Source organism: Podarcis pityusensis (assembly GCF_964106645.2).
Source record: "Podarcis pityusensis genome assembly, chromosome: 14".
Taxonomy (NCBI): Eukaryota; Metazoa; Chordata; class Lepidosauria; order Squamata; family Lacertidae; genus Podarcis; species Podarcis pityusensis.
In genome coordinates, this window is record NC_138039.1 from 9,185,128 (window position 1) to 9,205,410 (window position 20,283).

The 20,283-nt window shown below is 48.2% G+C and overlaps 1 protein-coding gene across 2 annotated transcripts in view; it reads right to left on the minus strand.

Moving 5' to 3' along the window:
* MYH11 (myosin heavy chain 11) overlaps positions 1-20,283 on the minus strand; it is an 86,888-nt gene that overhangs the window by 14,573 nt on the left and 52,032 nt on the right. For both annotated transcript variants that reach the window (XM_080980924.1, XM_080980923.1), the window contains 17 exons: positions 19,736-19,857; positions 18,874-18,943; positions 18,270-18,430; positions 16,611-16,719; positions 15,517-15,648; positions 14,410-14,616; positions 12,595-12,732; positions 10,638-10,933; positions 8,527-8,739; positions 7,336-7,480; positions 5,985-6,191; positions 5,723-5,827; positions 5,479-5,631; positions 4,171-4,419; positions 2,792-3,004; positions 1,860-2,072; positions 280-441 (listed from right to left, as the gene is read on the minus strand). In XM_080980924.1, coding sequence (XP_080837050.1) covers positions 280-441; positions 1,860-2,072; positions 2,792-3,004; positions 4,171-4,419; positions 5,479-5,631; positions 5,723-5,827; positions 5,985-6,191; positions 7,336-7,480; positions 8,527-8,739; positions 10,638-10,933; positions 12,595-12,732; positions 14,410-14,616; positions 15,517-15,648; positions 16,611-16,719; positions 18,270-18,430; positions 18,874-18,943; positions 19,736-19,857 — 2,895 coding nt within the window. The remainder of the gene's footprint in view (positions 1-279; positions 442-1,859; positions 2,073-2,791; positions 3,005-4,170; positions 4,420-5,478; positions 5,632-5,722; positions 5,828-5,984; positions 6,192-7,335; positions 7,481-8,526; positions 8,740-10,637; positions 10,934-12,594; positions 12,733-14,409; positions 14,617-15,516; positions 15,649-16,610; positions 16,720-18,269; positions 18,431-18,873; positions 18,944-19,735; positions 19,858-20,283) is intronic.

Below are 20,283 nucleotides of genomic sequence, written 5' to 3' on the forward strand. Positions count from 1 at the left end.
GGCACCCGCCCTGTGGAACACCCTACCATCAGATGTCAAAGAGATAAATAACTACCTGACATTCAGAAGACATCTGAAGGCAGCCCTGTTCAGGGAAGTTTTTAATGTGTGACATTTTGATGTATTTTTAATCTTTGTTGGAAACCGCCCAGAGTGGCTGGAGAAACCTAGCCAGATGGGCGGGGTACAAATAATAAATTATTATTATTATTATTATTATTATTATGCCCCTGGCAGACACCCAACTCTCCTGGGTGAAAGCAAGTGGGTTGCCCTGACCTGGAGCTTCCGCAGCTGCTTGATGGCTTCGTCCCGGGACTTGTTGGCGAAGTCCAACTGGCCCTCCATGTCCTTGATGTCCACCTCCAGTTTCTTCTTGGCGGCGGCGGCCAAGCCCCGTTGCTTGCGCTCGTCTTCCAGTTCCACTTCCATCTCGTGGAGCTAAGTAGCAGCAGGGAAGCAATTGGAAAAGGTTAAGACGTGCGCTGTGGGTTGAGCTAGATGACCCTCAGGGTCCCTTCCCGCTCTGCAGTTCTACGATTCTGTGAAAGGCATTGCTCAGGGACTTGCAGCTAAATGTGTGGAAGGCTCGCAGTGCTTCCTCAAACGGTAAACATTCTAGGGGGAGAGAGCGGGGCAGTCTTTGACAAGGTCCTATTCTTCAACCACTTTTTGGGAATATCTATCTATTTAAGAGCTGTACAATGCAGAGGTGGTTGCGAGCGATTAGTAAAAAGGTAAACCCCTGATCGACTCTGGCGTTGCGGCGCTCATCTCGCTTTACTGGCCGAGGGAGCTGGCATACAGCTTCCGGGTCATGTGGCCAGCATGACTAAGCCGCTTCTGGCGAACCAGAGCAGCGCACGGAAACGCCATTTACCTTCCCACCGGAGTGGTACCTATCTATCTACTTGCAGTTTGATGTGCTTTCAAACTGCTAGGTTGGCAGGAGCAGGGACCGAACAATGGGAGCTCACCCCGTCGCGGGGATTCGAACCGCCGACCTTCTGATTGGCAAGTCCTAGGCTCTGTGGTTTAACCCACAGTGCCACCCACGTCCCTTGCAAGCGATCAGGTTTCCCCAAAAGGCCTATGGGTTGTAGATGCTGTCCAGCTAAGTTCATTCGTTCGTTCATTTTTTCAAAGCATTTATAACATGCTCTTTAGCCAGAAAAGCTCACAAGTGGTTTACAGATCAAAAGAAAATAACATGGTCCTTGCCCTCAGGTCTACATCTGAAAAAGGAGATGGCACAAAAGGAAACAAGGATGGGGAGAGAAGAGGAAACGAGCACAGACAGGCCCCAAATATCTTAATATTTAAACTAAGGTTACCAGATTTTTTTCAGTGAATCCGGTGACACTTTTCAACTTCAATAGGAATTATAGGATTTTGTCAGGGGACTGATTTGTAAATCCAGGGACTGTCCCCAGGAAACGGGGACGTCTGGTAACCTTAATTTAAGCGGCTTTTATAATGCTGAGCTTGGATGGAAACAACTTTTTAAAAAGCAGTTCATAGGAGCTGCAAAACTGCAGCCGCTTGTTTGTTTTGCTGGTTAAGTCCATGCTGCAAAACTATGTTCTCCTCCCCTGTCCACACACACTTCCATATTGAGTTCTGCTCAGTAGGTAGTATCTATCAGAAGCCATTCATGTTCAGATATCTTCCAGCCATCAACTGGAGGAGGCATGTTTAGGTATTGGACAACCCAGCGCCTAGATTCTATGATGGTCTTCCTCAAGCTGGTGCCCTCCAGCTGTGGTCCAAAACTCTAGAATACCCCAGGCCCTGTGGGGAAAAGGTCTCTTTACCCTCTGAGGCTACGAGAAGATAGGTGGTGAAATGGAAGCTCATACCTGCTTCTGCAGCTGCCTCCTCTTCTCTTCGTTCTGCTCATCCCTGGCTTGCAGGTCTCTTTCGAACTGTCCTTTCAGCGCTTGCATGTTCACCTCCAGCCTCAGCTTTGCATCCTCCGTTGCCTGGAGCTCGTCCTCCAGCTCCTCCAACTGGGTCTTCATCTCTTCCACCTGCTGCTCCAAGGCCCGTTTGGATTTCTCCAGATCATGGACCTGTTTGGAGCAGGAGGCAAAAAGGCAGGCCGAGTGACGAGAGAGGACCGAGGGGGGAAACTCACCAGCGGTGAATGAATAAATAAGGCAAAAGCAAAACCTGGAAATGTGATGACTGGGCTCACTTGGAAAGAAAAGTCACTGCAAACTGATAATCAACTGGCAAATATATGCACGTGTGTTTTTACAAGATGCATGTACTGTATTTTTCGCTCCATAAGACACACTTTTTTCCTCCTAAAAAGTAAGGGGAAATGTCTGTGCGTCTTATGGAGTGAATGTGAAGTCGATCGCTGGCTCCCTTTCCGGCCCAGGCCCCTTGCCCAGGCTTCCATTGTTGAATGTTCTGCAGACGGAGGCTGTTTGTTTCCCCAGCGACATGTGACTGGCTGATTAGATTATCTGTCTGGAAACTGTAGAAACGGTTCCCTTTCCTTTCCTAAAAAAGCTGCAGAACTGTGAATTGAACCCCATAAAAACAGGATTTTCCCCCTTTGCAAAATAAGCTCAACAACTTTGAGCTGATGCTCAAAAAAAGGAGCTTTTCCCCTTTGCAAAAAAAGCTGCACAACTGTGAGCTGATCCTCAAAAAAACGGGGCTTTCCCCCTTTCCTCCTCTAAAAACTAGGTGCGTCTTATGGTCAGGTCATCTTATGGAGCGAAAAATACGGTAAACGAATTGTTTCAGGCAGATCAGGAGACCCTTCGAGGGAACTTACGTTCTTGCCGACATCATCTTTGGAGCTCACGAGATCTTCCATCTCCGCTTTCAACAGCTTGTTGGTTCGCTCAAGTTCTTCCTTTGCTTCCAGGGCCTCCTCCAGAGCCCGGGAGAGAGACAGGGCCTTCGTCTCCTTCTCCCGAGCTTCAGCCTCTGCACGGTCTCTTTCTTCGGCGTATTTGGAAGAGATGTTCTTCTCCTCTGCTAGCATCTGCCAAGGAACAAGATGCTGGTAAGCTTCGGGTCTCAGCAAGGAGGCCATTGCTTTGATTCAGGGGCAAGAGGGCTTTCCAACAGCATAACAGCTCAGAGAAGTTGACTGCTTAAGGGGTCATATAAAGAAGGAAATCATCATCAAAGCCCAAGATGCACTGGACAGGAAGCAATAAAGGAAAGCTGCAAGGAGGAAGCATTTAATTAACATTGCAGGGGGGATTTCCTAAACAGGACCTATATGTTAAGTGAATAACATGGAAGGGTTTGTTGTCTTGGAAACAGGCACTGCTGGCTAAGACAGCACTATATTAAGTGCTGTGCAAAACCTCAGTAAGCAATAAAGGCAACAAAAGCTGCAAGGAGGAAGCATTTAATTAACATTGCAGGGGTCCCTTTCCTAAACAGGACCTGTTTGTGAGTGAACAATATGGGAGGGATTTTGCTGTGGGAAAAGTTATTGCTGGATAAGGGGCACATCAATGGCAACCCAATCCTATTAACGTTTCGGTCACTCTGGGCACAGTGGACAGCACAGAAAGAGAGCATGCAGGGAGCTGGGCTGTGATGGCCTGGGAATCTGATTCAGAAGCTGAACCTGAGGAGTCCCAGCCTGCACAGGAGTCCCCGCCTCCAGGGCCGGCTGAGCTGGGGCAGGGGCTTGGATCTGAAGGGCCTGCACCTGTGCCGAGTCCTCAGGAGCAGACACCAAATGTATCCACTCTGGCTCCGGAGGTGATTGAGGACCCATTGCCTGCAGGTGCACCTCTCCGAGCCCTGTCAGGGGAAGGTGAAGCTGCCCCTGGGTCCAGTAACCCTCCAGCTTCTCCTGAGCTGCAGAGGCTCAGGGCAGAGAGGCGGAGGGAACTAAGTGCTCTCAGGAGGAGTGCTCGCCTTAAGGCCAGGAGAGGCGGGTCACCTGTGGGCCAGGACCACCCCTGGCCTCAGAGGAGATAAAGGCCAGTCAGCCCAGTCCCAGGTTGGAAACCTGTTTCTGCCAGCACCCAGACCTGTTCTTCCAGAGTTCCTGACCACACCCGGCTTCTTACTTTGGACCCCACTTCCCCCTTGGTGGACAGTCTCCAGACCCTCGGCCCAGGACTGGACTTTGACCACGCCTCACGGTACCCCCCCCCCCCCCGGGACCAGCACATGGGCTCTTGCCTGGTCGAACTTCTTCTGCTTCTTCTCCAAGTTGGAGACCAGCTGGCGCTGGTTGTCCAAGTCGACCACCAGGTCGTCCAGCTCCTGCTGAAGCCGGTTCTTTGTTTTTTCCAGTTTGTCGTACGAAGCTGCTTTCTCCTCGAACTGCTGCGTCAGGCCTTCGATTTCCTTCTGGAGCTTCTTCTTCCCTTCCTCCATGCCCTCGATGGTGCTGACGTACTCCTGGAGCTTCCGCTTGGAGTCAGAGAGCTGCAGGTTGGGGTTCAGAGAAAGGTAAGCCCTCGTGACACCCAGCACCCCAACCAACGCAGGTGCAAGCCCCTTCCCCGGGAATGGGCGGAATCAGCTGATCCAACAGTATTGTGGGAATGTAGAGATGGGCCCATGTACCCATCCAGCTCCCTCCTACTGGCCCTCTGTTTGGGGTTTCTAACAAAGACGGGGAAGCTGTGGCTCTCCAGAAGTTCCCATCATCCCTGATCACTGGGCTCCCATTATTGCTGAGAGCATGATAAAAGTCATGGATCCCGCTTGTTGTCGTCAGGGGCATACCTAGGGGTTTGGCAATGGGCGACGTGAATGTGAGCCCAACCTTGCCTTGGGTTTTCTGCACAGTGAGCCGTGATCTTTCAACCTGGAAAATGGGAATTTAAAACAGCCTGCCGCACAGCGGGGGTGCACGGTAAGAACCCGAAGGGGTTCTGTTTTGGTTTTTAAAATCCAAAGTGGATAAATTCAGCGTAACTACTGCAATATGCTCTACGTGGGGCTACCTTTGAAGGTGACCTGGAAACTACAACTAATCCAGAATGCGGCAGCTAGACTGGTGACGGGGGGCGGCCCCCAAGACCACATAACACTGGTCCTGAAAGACCTACATTGGCTCCCAGTACGTTTCCGAGCAAAATTCAAATTGTTGCTTTAAAGCTCTAAACGGCCTCGGTCCAGTAGACCTGAAGGAGCGTCTCCACCCCCATCGTTCAGCCTGGACACTGAGGTCCAGCGCCGAGGGCCTTCTGGTGGTTCCCTCACTGCGAGAAGCCAAGTTACAGGGAACCAGGCAGAGGGCCTTCTCGGTAGTGGCGCCCTCCCTGTGGAATGCCTTTCCCATCCGATGTCAAAGAGAACAACAACTACCAGACTTTTAGAAGACATCTGAAGGCAGTCCTGTTTAGGGAAGCTTTTAATGTTTGATATATTACGGTATTTTAATATTTTGTTGGAAGCCGCCCAGAGTGGCTAGATGGCCAGCCAGATGGGCAGGGTATAAATAATAAATTACTATTATTATATAGTAATGGTCAGAACCTGCACGGTCAACGTTGAAATGTGCCTCTCCAGGTTCTGCTTCGCTTCCATCTCTTCCTCCAGCTGGTCCTGGATGCTGTTCTTCTCATCCTCCATCTGGCGAAGCTTTGTGGACAAGTTGAGCTTCTGGCGGGTTTCCTCCTGGAGCAACTCCTGGGGGCAGCAAGAAAGCAGAAGCCCTTGCTGGTGAGTCTTCCCCAAGAACCTCTCTGAAAACCTCAGTTTGGCTTGCGGTGGTACTTACCTGAGTGTCCTGCAGCTGAGACCCCAGAGTCGCCACGTCCTTCGTCAGTTTGATGGTCTTGCCCTCTGCTTCGTTCAGCAGCCCCGTCACGTTCTCAACCTCCACCTGGAAGGCAAAGGAAGAGCAAAACAAAGCAGTGTTCGGATCAGCCTGATCTGCACTCTTCTCACAGGAAATAATAATAATAATTTGCTAGGCTCCTTCATCCTTTTTTATTTTAAAAAAAACTACAGAAATAGAAAAAGGGACACTGCATCGTCACCTGCAGCTTGTGGACTTTTTCGTTCAGCTCTGTCCGGACGCGCTCCCCGTCTGAAAACTTGGACTGCAGCTCCTGCAGCTGCACTTCCAGCTTCTTCTTCTTGTTCTCCACCTCCTGCTTGGCCTGGTTGAGCGACCGGACCTCGCTGCTCAGGTCGGCGTTGTCCTTCTCCAGAGTCTGCTTGGTCTTGTCCAAATTGGCTTTGGCCTGAAAGCACAGAGGACGTTTGGTGTTTACGTACCCAAGAAGGGACCCAGAGTTGACAAGTCTTCCAGCAGTGTGACAGCCACAGATCTCTTGTATACGTCAATTTCACCACCGTCCGATCACACTTCTTTAATCTGACACACTGGGTCAGTGCGTCTGGCTATAAAGCAGAAGGTTGGTGGTTGAAGCCCATCCTATGGGCAGGATTCTTGCAGGGGTCCCTTCAAACGCTACAATTCTATGATTCTATGAATGTTTTGGGGACCCGTCCTATTCGTGTGACCTGGGTTTCTTTTAGACTATTTAAATACAGTCGTATCTTGGTTCTGGAATGCCTTGTGACTCAGACATTTTGGCTTCCGAACACTCCAAACCCAGAAATGAGTGTTCCGGTTTGTGAACGTTTTCTGGAAGCCGAACGTCCGACGCGACTTCTGCAGCTTCTGCTTGAGTGCAGGAAGCTCCTGCAGCCAATCGGAAGCCACACCTTGGTTTTCGAACGTTTTCAGAAGTTGAACAGACTTCTGGAATGGATACTGTTCAAGAACCAAGGTACGACTGTATGGTGTTTTAAATTGTTCAAACCTTCCTGGGGATTATATGGTGAAGAAAGGGTATGGAATAATATATCAGCAGCAGGTTTTTTTTGTTTTTTTGACATCCAATATCTTTAATGCTCACACCTGAGACAAAAACGTGCAGTGTAAAGTAAAGTAAAGCATGCGCAGATTATGTTGCTATCAAACCCGTTACCAGAAACGTTTTGGAATTATGTCTGTCTATTCATTCTGTCTGTCCTGAATTCTGCAGCATTCAGGACACTTCTGCATTTAAAACACTACGCCCAGAATGCTTAGATTGCAGCGGGCACTGCGAGTTGTTAGGAGACACATGCCCACACCCCTCACAGAACTACAATTCCCAGAGTTCCATGGGAAGAAGGGTTGATTGCTCAACCACTCTGGGACAAAAGGGTGCATTAAAATGCACAGCGCAAGTGTGAGCTCCGTTGCACTGGGTGGCCCTGAGTTCTAGTCTCCTTGCAGGAGTCCGAGCAGTTCGCAAATCCTGGCTCTGAAAGGGCACAGCCATCCCCAAAGCAATGCCCTGAGTTTGTTTATATATTCGCTCGCTTGCTTGTTACCCGTTTGAATTGTTCCAGCTGCTCCGTCAGCTCCTCCACAGCCTGCGTGTGCTTCTGCCTCATCTCTTGGACCTGAGCCTCGTGGGTGCGGGTCTCCTCGTCCAAGGCTCTCTTCAGGATGGTGACCTCCTGCTCCCGCTTTGCTCTGAAAACAACAGAGCAGGCGTGATTTTTGTTTGCCATCCCAAACCACATTATTTGGGGATACAGCCGGCTCTGCCGTCGCCTCCAGGCTGGGAGGGTTGCAAATGCATTCCAGGAAATTTAAAGAGGATTTGAAGTCCTCTTGCGCCCTATTGCAAGAAGAACCATACGCGGCCCTCAGGACCTTTCTATGTGGCCCTCGGAACCTCCCCCTGGCTACGCACGTCACTGGCCTCACTTTGCACCTAGAATGGTGAGTCATTTTGGACTCACAGCTGTCCATGGAGGCGCAGGTCAATTCTGTGTCCAGGGCAGCTGTCTACCAGCTCCATCTTGTACGCAGGCTGAGACCCCACCTGCTCGCAGACTGTCTCGCCAGAGTGGTGCATGTTCTAGTTATCTCCCGCTTGGACTACTGCAATGCGCTCTACGTGGGGCTACCTTTGAAGGTGACCCGGAAACTGCAATTAATCGAGAATGCGGCAGCTAGACTGGTGACTGGAAGCGACCACCAAGACCATATAACAGCCGGTCCTGAAAGACCTACATTGGCTCCCAGTACGTTTCTGAGCACAATTCAAAGTGTCGGTGCTGACCTTTAAAGCCCTAAACAGCCTTGGTCCAGTATACCTGAAGGAGCATCTCCACTCCCATTGTTCAGCCCAGAGGTCCTGAGGTGCAACCCCAAGGGCCTTCTGGCGGTTCCCTTCCTGCGAGAAGTGAGATTCCAGGGAACCAGGCAGAGGGCCTTCTCGGTGGTGGTGCCCTCCCATCAGATGTCAAGGAAATAAACAACTAGAAGACATCTGAAGGCAGCCCTGATTAGGGAAGTTTTTAATGTTTGATGTTCTGTTGTGTTTTTAATATTCTGTTGGGAGCCGCCCAGAGTGGCTGGGGTATAAATAATATATTATTATGATTATTATGATTATTATTAGCTGGCAGAAAGCAGAATGAACTTGACGGGGCAGCCCCCCAGTTGCCCTGCCATGCACCAGCTTCCACCGCAGGGATGGTGTCCACTTTCCGCTCCTCTCCCGTCCTCACCTGAGCTCCTGCTGGGTGGCAGTGCTGTCCAGGGTGTCTTCCAGCTCTGTCTTGAGAGCCTCCAGCTCCTCGCCCAAGTCCCGCTTCTGCTTCTCGGCTTTGTTCCTTGCGGCACGCTCAGAATCCAAGTCCTCCTGGAGGTCAGAGATGTGTGCTTCCAGCTCGCGGATTTTCTTCAGGGCGTTGTTTTTCTGGCCCGTTTCGTCTTCAAGCCTGGGAGGATGGGATTTTTAGAAGACTTTTTTTAAAACAAAAAAATTAAAGGAACCAACTTACTTAGCGGTAGATAGTTTGTCATTAAAGGCACAGATTGCTCAATCCGGTCACTACAAACTCCCCCATCCCCACATATCTCCCAGAACCAGAAGAGGCATGAAAAGGGCAGAGAAGAGGTTGGCAATGTGCAGGCCCAGTCTCCAATTGCCGGGGGGGGGACGTGGAGAGAGAGGGACGTAGGCAGCTGTGGGGAGGCAGGAACCTTCAGTCTCAGCAACTGATTAATGGGGCAAGACCTACCAGAGATGAGTTGCTGTGCTCATTAGGCCTGACACTCCTGTACAGAACATGTTTTTGCTAATACAGTGGTATCTTGGTTCTCAAACGCCTTGGTACTCAAACAACTTGGAACTCAAATACAGTACTGCAAACCCGAAAGTATTGCAGTTTGCTAACTTTTTTCGGAAGCTGAACGTGCTCTGTTTTCAGCGCTATGCTTCCAATTTGAGTGTTACGCTTCCAATTTGAGTGTTACTCTGAGGTCTGTCTGTTTTTGTTATTTATTTTGCATTTTTGTTTTTGCAGCTCTTTTGGTTTCGTTTTTGTGACTGTGCGGAACCCAGTTCAGCTACTGACTGATTGAATGTGTGACTGCAGTACATTCTTTATTGCTTTCATTTTATGGATCCATGGTCTCGTTTGAGAGTAAAATTCATGTTAAATTCCTGTACTGGGGGTTGTTTTCAAAAGTCTGGAACGGATTAATCCATTTTGCATTACTTTCTATGGGAAATCGCACCTTGGTTTTGGAACGCTTTGGTTTTGGAACGGACTTCCAGAACGGATTAAGTTTGAGAACCAAGTAAAGAGTTAACTCCAACTTGCACGGTGTGATTTACTTCTGGCTTGCTCCTGACAATGTGGCCTTGGGGATGAATAGAAGATTTCCCACCCCAGGTTTAACTACAGACACCAGCGGTCTAACCCGGGACTTTCTAGATACAAAGGAGATGCTGTGCTACCCCTGAGCTATTGCAGGAGTGTGACTCACACTCCTGGGAGCTTCTTTTGGTTTCACCCAGAAGGACAACAGAAGCATGCAGTGGTTTCAGCAGAGAGGATAGTGTGTCCCACCAGCAACAGCAAATCCTTCATCATGCAAACATGATCCACGAAGAAATAAAGAAAATATTATGAATATCATATAGTAAGAGGCCAGAGGCATTCCTTTTAGGAATTTTAAATGACAATATTCCAAAAGACAAAACTAAATTTTTCTTATACGCAACATCGGCAGCAAGAATCCTGGTGGCTCAGTACTGGAAAGGGAATCAGTTACCCACTAGGGGAGAGAGGCTATGTAAGCTCTCAGAATACTTAGAATTAGCCAAATTGACAGACATAATAAGACAAAAACCAAAAAGTGAAGTAAAAAAAGAATGGGAGTGCCTAAATGAATACCTCAAAAGTCAAGGTTCAAGGGCAGAAATCTGGCTGAGTCTGGAATAACCTTGGTAAGTGAAAGGATATGAAAAAAGGATTTATATCTAGATGTTAGGATAGAGATGATAAAGAAAACAGGAAAACAGGAAGACACAATGAGAGATAAAGGAAGTGCTGTGGGATTGGAGGAAGTCAATGTCTTGTTGTTGTTGTTTTAGTGTTTATATTATTAACTTGTAAGATACAGATTATTTTTATTTGTTGTTGTTTTTAGTTTTTGAATGTTGATTTTTGTGTGTTGTGTATTGTTATTTTTTTATATCTTTCGTGTTGTTGTTGTTGTGTAGAAAATACTAATAAAATTCATTTAATTAAAAAAAAATCCTTTGTCATGCAACCACAGTCCTAAATTACCAGCCATCAGCTGGGGCACCTCAAGGACTTGTCCCCACCTGGCCAGGGCCGCCTGGAGCTCCTCTTCCTTTTTGGCCAGCTGCATCTTCAGCTCCGCAATCTGGGCTTGGAGATCTGCGATCTGCTCGTGGAGGTCGCTCGAGTCGCCCTCCAGCTTCCTCTTCATCTTCTCCAGTTCTTGCCGGCACTTCTCTTCTTTCTTCAGGCGGACTTCCAGTTCCGAGATCATCGACTCGTGCTTGTTCTTCAGCTTGGTCAGGTTCTTGGCTTTCTCTTCCTCTTCTGCAAGGTTGGTGGTCAAGTCGCTTATCCTCTCCTCGAGAAGTTTCCTTTCCTATGGAGGAGAAGAGAGGGAGGCACACACAAAAACAATCAGAAATTGCATTTAGTTTGCATGAACTTACTTAGGGAAAAAACTGGCATTGCTAAATGTGCCACATAATACTCATTTGTGAGAACTCACTGCCTATTAACATCAGACAGCCACTTCTGCTGTACTCTTTTCAGCACCTGCTTAAAACCATTTTGTTTAGGCAAGTCTATCCAGACATGGGGGACGCGGGTGGCACTGTGGGTTAAACCACAGAGCCTAGGACTTGCCGATCAGTAGGTCGGCGGTTCGAATCCCCGTGACGGGGTGAGCTCCCATTGTTCGGTCCCAGCTCCTGCCAACCTGGCAGTTCAAAAGCACGTCAAAGTGCAAGTAGATAAATAGGTACCACTCCTGTGGGAAGGTAAACGATGTTTCCGTGCGCTGCTCTGGTTCGCCAGAAGTGGCTTAGTCATGCTGGCCACATAACCCGGAAGCTGTACGCCGGCTCCCTCGGCCAGTAAAGCGAGATGAGCGCCGCAACCCCAGAGTCGGTCATGACTGGACCTAATGGTCAGGGGTCCCTTTACCTTTACCTTTACCCAGACATGGATGCCTCTATCCATCCATTAGACCTCCCAGTATGTTTCCGAGCACAATTCAAAGTGTTGGTGTTGACTTTTAAAGCCCTAAAAGGCCTCGGCCCAGTATACCTGAAGGAGCGTCTCCACCCCCATCGTTCTGCCCGGACACTGAGGTCCAGCACCGAGGGCCTTTTGGCAGTTTCCTCACTGCGAAAAGCTAAGCTACAGGGAACCAGGCAGAGGGCCTTCTCGGTAGTGGCACCCCCCCTTTGGAACGCCCTCCCACCAGATGTCAAAGAGATAAACAATGACCTGACATTTAGAAGACATCTGAAGGCAGCCCTATTCAGGGAAGTTTTCAATGTGTGACATTTTGATGTATTTTTAATCTTTGTTGGAAGCCGCCCAGAGTGGCTGGGGAAACCCAGCCAGATGGGTGGGGTACAAATAATAAATTATTATACCATTATTTATTTATTTATTTATTTAAGATATTGTCTCACTCGCCTTCACCACAAAATCCCAGGGTGGGTTGCAGCCAGACATATCGCACAATATGAAAACCCCCATTTCAATCAAACCAAACGACATTGTGTCAGACAGCAGAGGTAATCTCGCAAAAACGACACGCAAATCTTCACCGTCGAAGGCCAAAGAGGAGCTTCTTCAGCAAAAGGGTGGTATTCAAGGAATCTGTACTTCTGGCTGTGCGACAGAACATCACCGCCTTCTCCTCCCCCCCTAAATCTTCTCTCAAAGGTTGGGGAGGACCCTCTACAAATTTAGGAGGTGCACAGTGAGGGGAAGTACTGCTAGGCAGCCCAGAGTGCTTGCACTTGCAGAACCTTTTAGCTGGACACAACTCTTTGTAATGAAGGTGCTAGGCGAGCCTCTGCAGGGAGGGAGTTCCACATTTTGGGAGCTGGCACAGAGAACGCCCTCTCCCAGTCTGCCAGCCCCCATGTTTCTGTGGCTGGCAGAACCACCAAGAGGGCACCCTCTGCCCCTCTCAGTTGCTTAGGATTTCAGCAGGTCTTTCCCTCACCGCCACCTCTGCACTGGCTCTAAAGAGCAGGGCCTGGTTTGCTCAGCAGCACGGACCTTTGTGAGTTTGTTGTTCTGGTCGTCCATCACCAAGATGTCGTCTTCCATCTTTTTGATCTTGGCCTCCGCAGTTACTTTCTCCAGCTGCAGCTTCTGTCTGGCAGCTTCCTCTTCTTCCAGCTGATCCTCAAGTTCCTGTTTGGGGGTTCATGGGAGGTGGAAGGTAAAAAAAGGGGGGGATGTGAAGTTTATGCATTCATTTGCTTCTTCAGATACAGTGGTATCTCGGGTTAAGAACTTAATTCGTTCTGGAGGTCCGTTCTTAACCTGAAACTGTTCTTAACCTGAGGTACCACTTTAACTAATGGGGCCTCCCGCTGCTGCCGCACGATTTCTGTTCTCATTCTGAAGCAAAGTTCTTAACCCGAGGTACTATTTCTGGGTTAGCGGAGTCTGTAACCTGAAGCGTCTGTAACCTGAAGTGTCTGTAACCTGAGGTACCACTGTATTTTAAGCACCACCTGTTAGGCTAGCATGTGATATGGCAACTGGGGTTGGATTAAGACCCTTGTATTAAAAATATTATATACATATATATATATATATATATATATATATATATATATGTATATATGGTGAGTGTTTTAAAAGAAGCCCTGTGGAACATGTGTACACTTTTTCCACAGGACTTCTTTTACAGGACTCACTGTGTGTGTGTGTGTGTGTGTGTGTGTGTGTGTGTGTGTGTGTATTAGGCTGAAATTAAAAGTAGCTTCTTTCTACATTCGCTAGATGACTACTTTCATGGGTTGGGTTTTTATATGAAATATCAAAATCTTTCTATAATTTTTTTTGCGTGTGGCTCTGCTTTACTAGAGCTTAGTCTGCCTATTGGGTCATCCAGCCCTGAAAGTACTACCATCAAATCCAGCACACACACACACACACACACACACACAATATATATAAACAGAATTAGAATCAAGCCCAGCAAGTAGTTGTCCAGTCAAGGAATTGGCACAGCATTGAGGGGAAAGCAAGCTTCTAGTCCTCATTGGTGTGAAAATGAATTTGCAAGTGTGCCTTCACCGTATGCGGAAGGGACTCTCTCCAGGCCACCCTCCCACTCAGTGGGTAGAGAGCATGAGACTCTTAATCTCAAGGTGGTGGGTTTCAGCCCCATGCTGGGCAAAAAGACTCCTGCGTCAGAGGGGGTTGGACTAGGTGACCCTCGTGTTCCCTTCCAATGCTACAATTCTATAATTCTACTATAATTATATTCTATAATTCTACTATTAATCTCTCCCTTCCCTGCCCCTCAGCAGCCCGCTCTTCCTCTCCATTCTCCAGCCAAGCCCATTTCCTTGCAGCAATGCTTTTAAGTCTCCCTCTGATCTCCCAGCATGAGAACCCAGTGGTGGTGTAATGGTTAGAGTGCCAGACTAGGACCTGGGAGAGACCAGGGTTCAAATCCCTGCTCAATTCGGTCTCTACAAACTCACCCCTCCCCACATGTCTCCCAGAACCAGAAGAGGCATGAAAAGGACGGAGGTTGGCAGTGAGCAGGCCCAGTCTCCAATTGCTGGGTGGGGGCACGGATGGACGTGGAGAGGAGAGGACTTAGGCAGCTGTGGGGAGGCGGGGACCTTCAGTCTTGGCAACTGATTAATGGGACAAATCCCTTCACTTGGCCATGAAGCTCACCAGATGACCTTGAGGGCCAACCTACCTCACAGGGTTGTTGTGGGGGATTAAATGAGGAGGGGAGGTCCATGCATACCACTCTTGAGCTCCATGGAAAGGGGGAAAGGTGTGATATAAATAAATATATAAATGGTGATGATGATGATCATAAATTTAAAGCTCGGGTACCAGCATTTGCTGCTGCATCTTCTTCTTCTCGGCCTGCAGCTGCTGCCCGCGTTCTTCCTCCTCCTCGATCCTGGCCTCCATCTCGTGGAGAATCTCCTCCAGCTCCTGCTTCTTGGCGGCCAGTCGGATACGCATCTCCTCGGCTTCTGCGTAGAGCTCCGTCTCGGCCTGGAGCTGCTCCTGAAGTTGGTTCTTTTCTTCAGACAGCTGGCAAAGGACAACAGCAAATGTTAAAATTCGGGCCAAGTGGTTTCTTTACCCGAAGGCAAACTCGTTGTTATCCCAAACTAGGCGTCATGCACCCAGCGTTGCTCAGGAATTTGAAGGGGAGGAAAAAATTAGCAGAGTTTGGAAATAAGTGGTTAAATTTTGAAAGCCTCAGTGCACTATCTTGCTTCAAAATGGCTATCCAGGAATAGCCAAAAATGGCTCCTTGATCTCAGAAACCATCACACCCCATTGGGCTGAAATCAGGGCAGGTGTGAAAGGTTCAATCCCTCGTCTTGATTCGAACCTCTGCTTGAATTTGCCTGTCCTAGGGAGCAAACACCAGTTCTGGGCACCACAATTTAAGAAGGATATTGATAAACTGGAATGGGAGCAGAGGAGGGCGGCCAAGAAAATCAAAGGTCTGCAAACCAAGCCTTATGATGGACAGCCTAGGGAGTCGGGTTTGTTTAGCCTGGATAAGAGGAGACTGAGAGCAGGTATGTTAGCCATCTTCAAACATCTAAAGGGCTGTCACAAGAAAGATAGAGCAAGCTTGTTTTCTCCTGCTCTAGAGGGTAGGATCAGAACCAATGGCTTCACATTACAAGGAAGGAGATTCCAATTCAACATCTGGAAGAACTTTGTGACAGTAGGAGCTGTTTGACAGGGGAACAGTCTCCCTCAGGAGGTGGTGGATTCTCCTTTCTTGGAGGTTTCTAAGCAGAGGTTGGATGGCCATCTGTCATGGATGCTTTGGCTGAGATTCCTGCATTGCAGGGGTTTGGACTAGATGACACTCAAGGTCCCTTCCAACACTATGATTATGTGAGCACCTAACCTGGCAAGGAAGGATCCGGGCCCTTTGGGTTGAAAGGTCAAGGCACCCTGCAAGCTCACCTGGCTGTGCTTTTGTTCCAGTTCTTTCAACTCGCTCTCGGCTTTGATCTGCCTTTCCTTCACCGCCTTGAGCTCTTCATCTTTCGCCTGCATCTCTTCCTCTTGGCGGGTGACCTGTAGCAGTGGCTTCACCTGAAAGAAGAGAATTTCTATGGTCACTTCGGGAAACACGCTGCCTGACCCCTCCACACACACACACACACACCTGAAAAAGAACATAGCTTGCCTTCCCTAGTCTTTCCCCCAGGGAACCTTTTATTGGGAGCAGACTGGGAGCTATAGTCCTCAGAGAGCAGCCTTTTGGAGGAAGGCTGTTGCGTGGCGAGTTCCCGCCCCCCCCAGTGGAAATAATTACACATGACACTATTATTAAGGTTAATGAGCTAAATAAGGCCATATTGGTTACAGGTGATGAGTGGTATTGGCCTAGGCATTGGACCTAACCGACTATATCCGACTTCAGCCCATCTGCTTGAAGTCTGGGAGGGGTTAACCACCAGCAGGGGGAGTCCTGCTGATGCACATCAACTAGGAACTCCCCCCGGGTCACTGCTAGGGGGCGTGCCTTAGGCCCTCACCTCCCTAGGCTTCGGACAGGGCCATGCCCGCTGGAATCCTTTATCAGACTACCCTTCAATATGCGGGGGAGATGAGGGCGTAACCTCCCCTCTTCCATCTACAGAACAATACCAATGCCTAACCGCCAATACCCAGAAAGTTGGGGTGATTTGCTACGAGGTTGGCGAAAACCAAGTGGCTGGTGCCAATTTGCCAAGTGGGAAAATTCCTACCAGGCCCCTCAATGGCGACCAGCCAAGGTCAAGGAAGGAAAACCTTATAGGGCGGGAGGGTGGGAAAAACAGGAACAGATGGCAGGCAGCAAAGAGGGAGATCCCCGGCCGTGTCCTGGTTTAAATAGGGCAGGCCACACCCCCAGAGCCAGCCAATTGGCTGGCCAGGAGGTGACGCAGCTGGGAATCCCCCCAATCGCGCGTTGGCTGGGTTCCAGCCGCCGCGCGCATGGTGGGGCCGTGAAGCCCGCAACTCCACCTCCTCCAAAGCCCTAGGTAGGGGCAGCCAAGAAAGGCACCTACTTTGGTGAAGAGTCTCCACCACTGCCAGTTCCTCAGCTTCAGGTAAGCAGCACAATTCCTTTGGATGACCTTCATGGCGGTTAACTGTTGCTGCCTCTTGGCAAAAGCCCTGATCAAAAAGAGAGAAATATACAGTCAAACCTCAGTTTTTGAATGTATCCGTTGAAAAACATTCCGGTTTTCGAACACCGCAAACCCAGAAGTAAATGCTTCGGTTTTCGAACATTTTTCGGAACCCGAACATGCGATGCGGCTTCCTCTGATCTCAGGAGCTTCCGCCGAGTGCAAGATTCCAAGGTCTAGCTGGGCACCTGCGCGTCATGGAGGTGATATTTAGGCTCATTTGGGCTAGCTTTTTGGGTTTTATTTTGGTTTATTTGGAGTTCTCTTGCAACCAATTTGATTTTGTGACTGTGCGGAAGCCAGCGCTGAGTGAAATGGATAAAAGCTGCAAAGCCAAGAGAATGGTTAACAGAATAATAATAATAATAATAATAATAATTTATTTATACCCCGCCCATCTGGCTGGGTTTCCCCAGCCACTCTGGGCAGCTTCCAACAAAATATTAAAATACAGTGGTCTGTTAAACATTAAAAGTTTCCCTAAACAGGGCTGCCTTCAGATGTCTTCTAAAAGTCTGGTAGTTGTTGTTCTCTTTGACATCTGATGGGAGGGCATTCCACAGGGCAGGCACCACTACTGAGAAGGCCCTCTGCCTGGTTCCCTGTAAGTTCACTTCTTGCAGTCAGGGAACCGCCAGAAGGCCCTCGGCGCTGGACCTCAGTGTCCGGGCAGAACAATGGAGGTGGAGACGCTCCTTCAGGTATACTGGGCCGAGGCTATTTAGGGCTTTCAAGGTCAGTACCAACACTTTGAATTGTGCTCGGAAACGTACTGGGAGCCAATGTAGATCTTTCAAGACCCGTGTTACGTGGTCTCGGCGGCCGCACCCAGAACAACATTAGATAGTATCATTAGATAGTAAAAATTGCTGTTTTAGGGGTTGGTTTTAAAGGCCTGGAACCGATTAATCCATTTTGCATTACTTTCTATGGGAAATCGTACCTCAGCAACTGGTACAACACGTGCATCCCAGATATCTGTTACACCCTCACAAAAGCATGTTGGCATGGGACAGTCTTAGTGTTGTGTCTTGCAGTCCTACTCAAAGGAAACTCCCCAAATTAATGACCAATGTCCTTTCATTTCAGTGGGTCTGCTCAGAAGATGACTAGCACTGAATACAACCCTTAATCATCCGTGTAAAACACCCCACCCAGCTCCGTATAGGGAAGAGCAATTTTGATCAGCAAAATGTCCAGTAAAAGGGACTTTACTTAGGGCTTCTGGTTACAGGAACACACCCACCAGGAGTCTGCAAATAGTCTGCCCTGGAGCAGGAGCTGAAGTGGGAGGAGCCTGGTAGTTTTGCAGACTTTCCCTTCTGACAATGCTCTGCTCTGTGCAGACTGGCTTGCTTGCATGAGCTGTTCAAAAGCTCTCTGTCCTTTCGGTGGGCCCATAACATAGGGCACCTGGTCCAGCAAAGTCACACCACTTGTGGGAGTGACCATGCTTGATGCTTGTGATTCTGCACCTCCCACCCATCCTAAGTTTTGTTTTGTTTGGTTTAGTTGCTCTTTGGGAAACAACCGTACTTTCTTGCCAGGTAGCCTCGGGATTGAGCCTGGAAAGTAATGATGACGTCTGTGATCTTCAGGTCCCTCTCCTCTTCCAAATGAGCCAAGACGCCAGTTCTGAAGAAGATCTTGCTCTGCCCAATCCTGTACAGGTTGGGGTCAAGTTCCAAGGCTTTGATCTATAGAGGTGGGAGGAGACACCAATTTGTAGTGTTCGATTAAAAACCAGATATAAGCTAACCCTCCACATAAGCTTTGTGCAAGCAAATCGGGACGAATGCTCAATAAACGGATCATCTGGGGGAGACTGCAGAGCAACTCAATGTGTGTGCGTTTTAAACAGTATGTATTTATTTATTTATACAGCATTAGAGCACCACTGTATAAATGAATTCTGGAATACGGGGTGTATTTAAAAGATACGTCCCAAAACATAGAGTTGGTCCGGAGTGGAGAAAATGAAACATCTTAAGGGAAACCCTGGAATGCCGAGAAAAAGAAGGAAGAAAACAAAGAGGTGAAAGGAAGTCCGGTCATGTTGGAATGTGGAGCAGGAAAGTAACAGAAGACAAGAGTCATGCAAACAGGGACATATAGCAAAGGGTGAAAAGGCTTTGCTCACCATGAGTATACATGCTTGCTTTCCATCCATAAATCCTTTCGGAATGGCATTTGCAGCAAGAATTTCATAGCTATGGGCAAAGCACATTGAAAATAGCACTGAATTCTGCAACATCTGAATACAGGCGTGATCCAAATCATGTAAATCCTTGGGTATGAAACATGTACCATGGAATAAAATGTATAATCTCTCGCGCGTCTGAATTACAATTCATCCATGAACCTATTAATGTCCATAATTTGATATTTATTTATTTATTGGCACATTTTTGGGGAGAATCCTTGCTAATTTACTTCTTCCATTAGTTTGCGATTTATCTAATTTGGGTTTTGCAATTCCATTCATATATCCAGCCGATATAAGAGAAATACAGATTAGGTAAAAAGTTAATCAAAGTATATCAGACAAAAATGGGTAAACTGGGAGAAAAGCACACTAAAATGCTGATGAATTCTTAATAAAATAAAAAAAGGAAAAACGTGGAGAACTGAAGATTGGGAAAAGGAGAAATTGAGGGAAACAAAAACTGACAGATTTGCCTGTTCCTAATTAAATCCTTCAATAACAATCCTGAGCTCCGATGCATGGAACAAACTGATAGCAACAGTGATCTTGCACAATTTCCATTCCTTTCAAAAGAGATGATCTTGGTGAATTGGAGCCTACAGTTTCATTTTGAGACCATCCATACTCCTGTAGCTTTGTCATGCTACAGGAAACCAAGCAATCTGCTCCTGCTCATGTTCAAGTCATGCAGCCCAGTCACTGAGATGCCTAGACCCAGGTCTGATTTGGGGAACTCTTGCACAACATCTCCCCCCCCCCCCAATGAAATCCTTATCGCTCCTTGCAAGCCTCTTACCGCTGGCGGAATTCCTGGAAGACGATTCTGTTAGGGAAACCCTGGCGACAGATTCGGATCCCTTCCAAAACACCGTTGCACCTCAGTTGCTCCAAGACCAAGTGAGCATCTAGCTTCCCGGCCTGTAAAACAGGGAGACATTCTTTTATAATTCCATCACCCAGCATAGGAAAGGGGGAAGGAGGGCTTTGCAAAATGCCCATTTTTACACTTCTGGAATATATAAGTGAATAAGCTTCAAAACCAGAGCAGAGAATTCTGTCTAGAGGCTTTTCTACACTAAAAACTAGTGGCTCTGAAGGAGCAATTATGTGAACCATAGTTTGGTAAAATAATGGGATTCCTCCATTAAAGATTCTCAGCTGCACATGCACAGTGGAAACTAGTCCATTAGGGCAGGGGTGGGGAATGTCTGGCCACGAGGCTGTTCTCCCTAAACCACACACTTGTTCCATTCCTGGCATCATATGTGGCATCGAGTGCATGAGCTCCTGACTGTTCCTTTCCTAGAGTAAGACATGCTTGCTGATGGGCAAGCATTGCTTTAT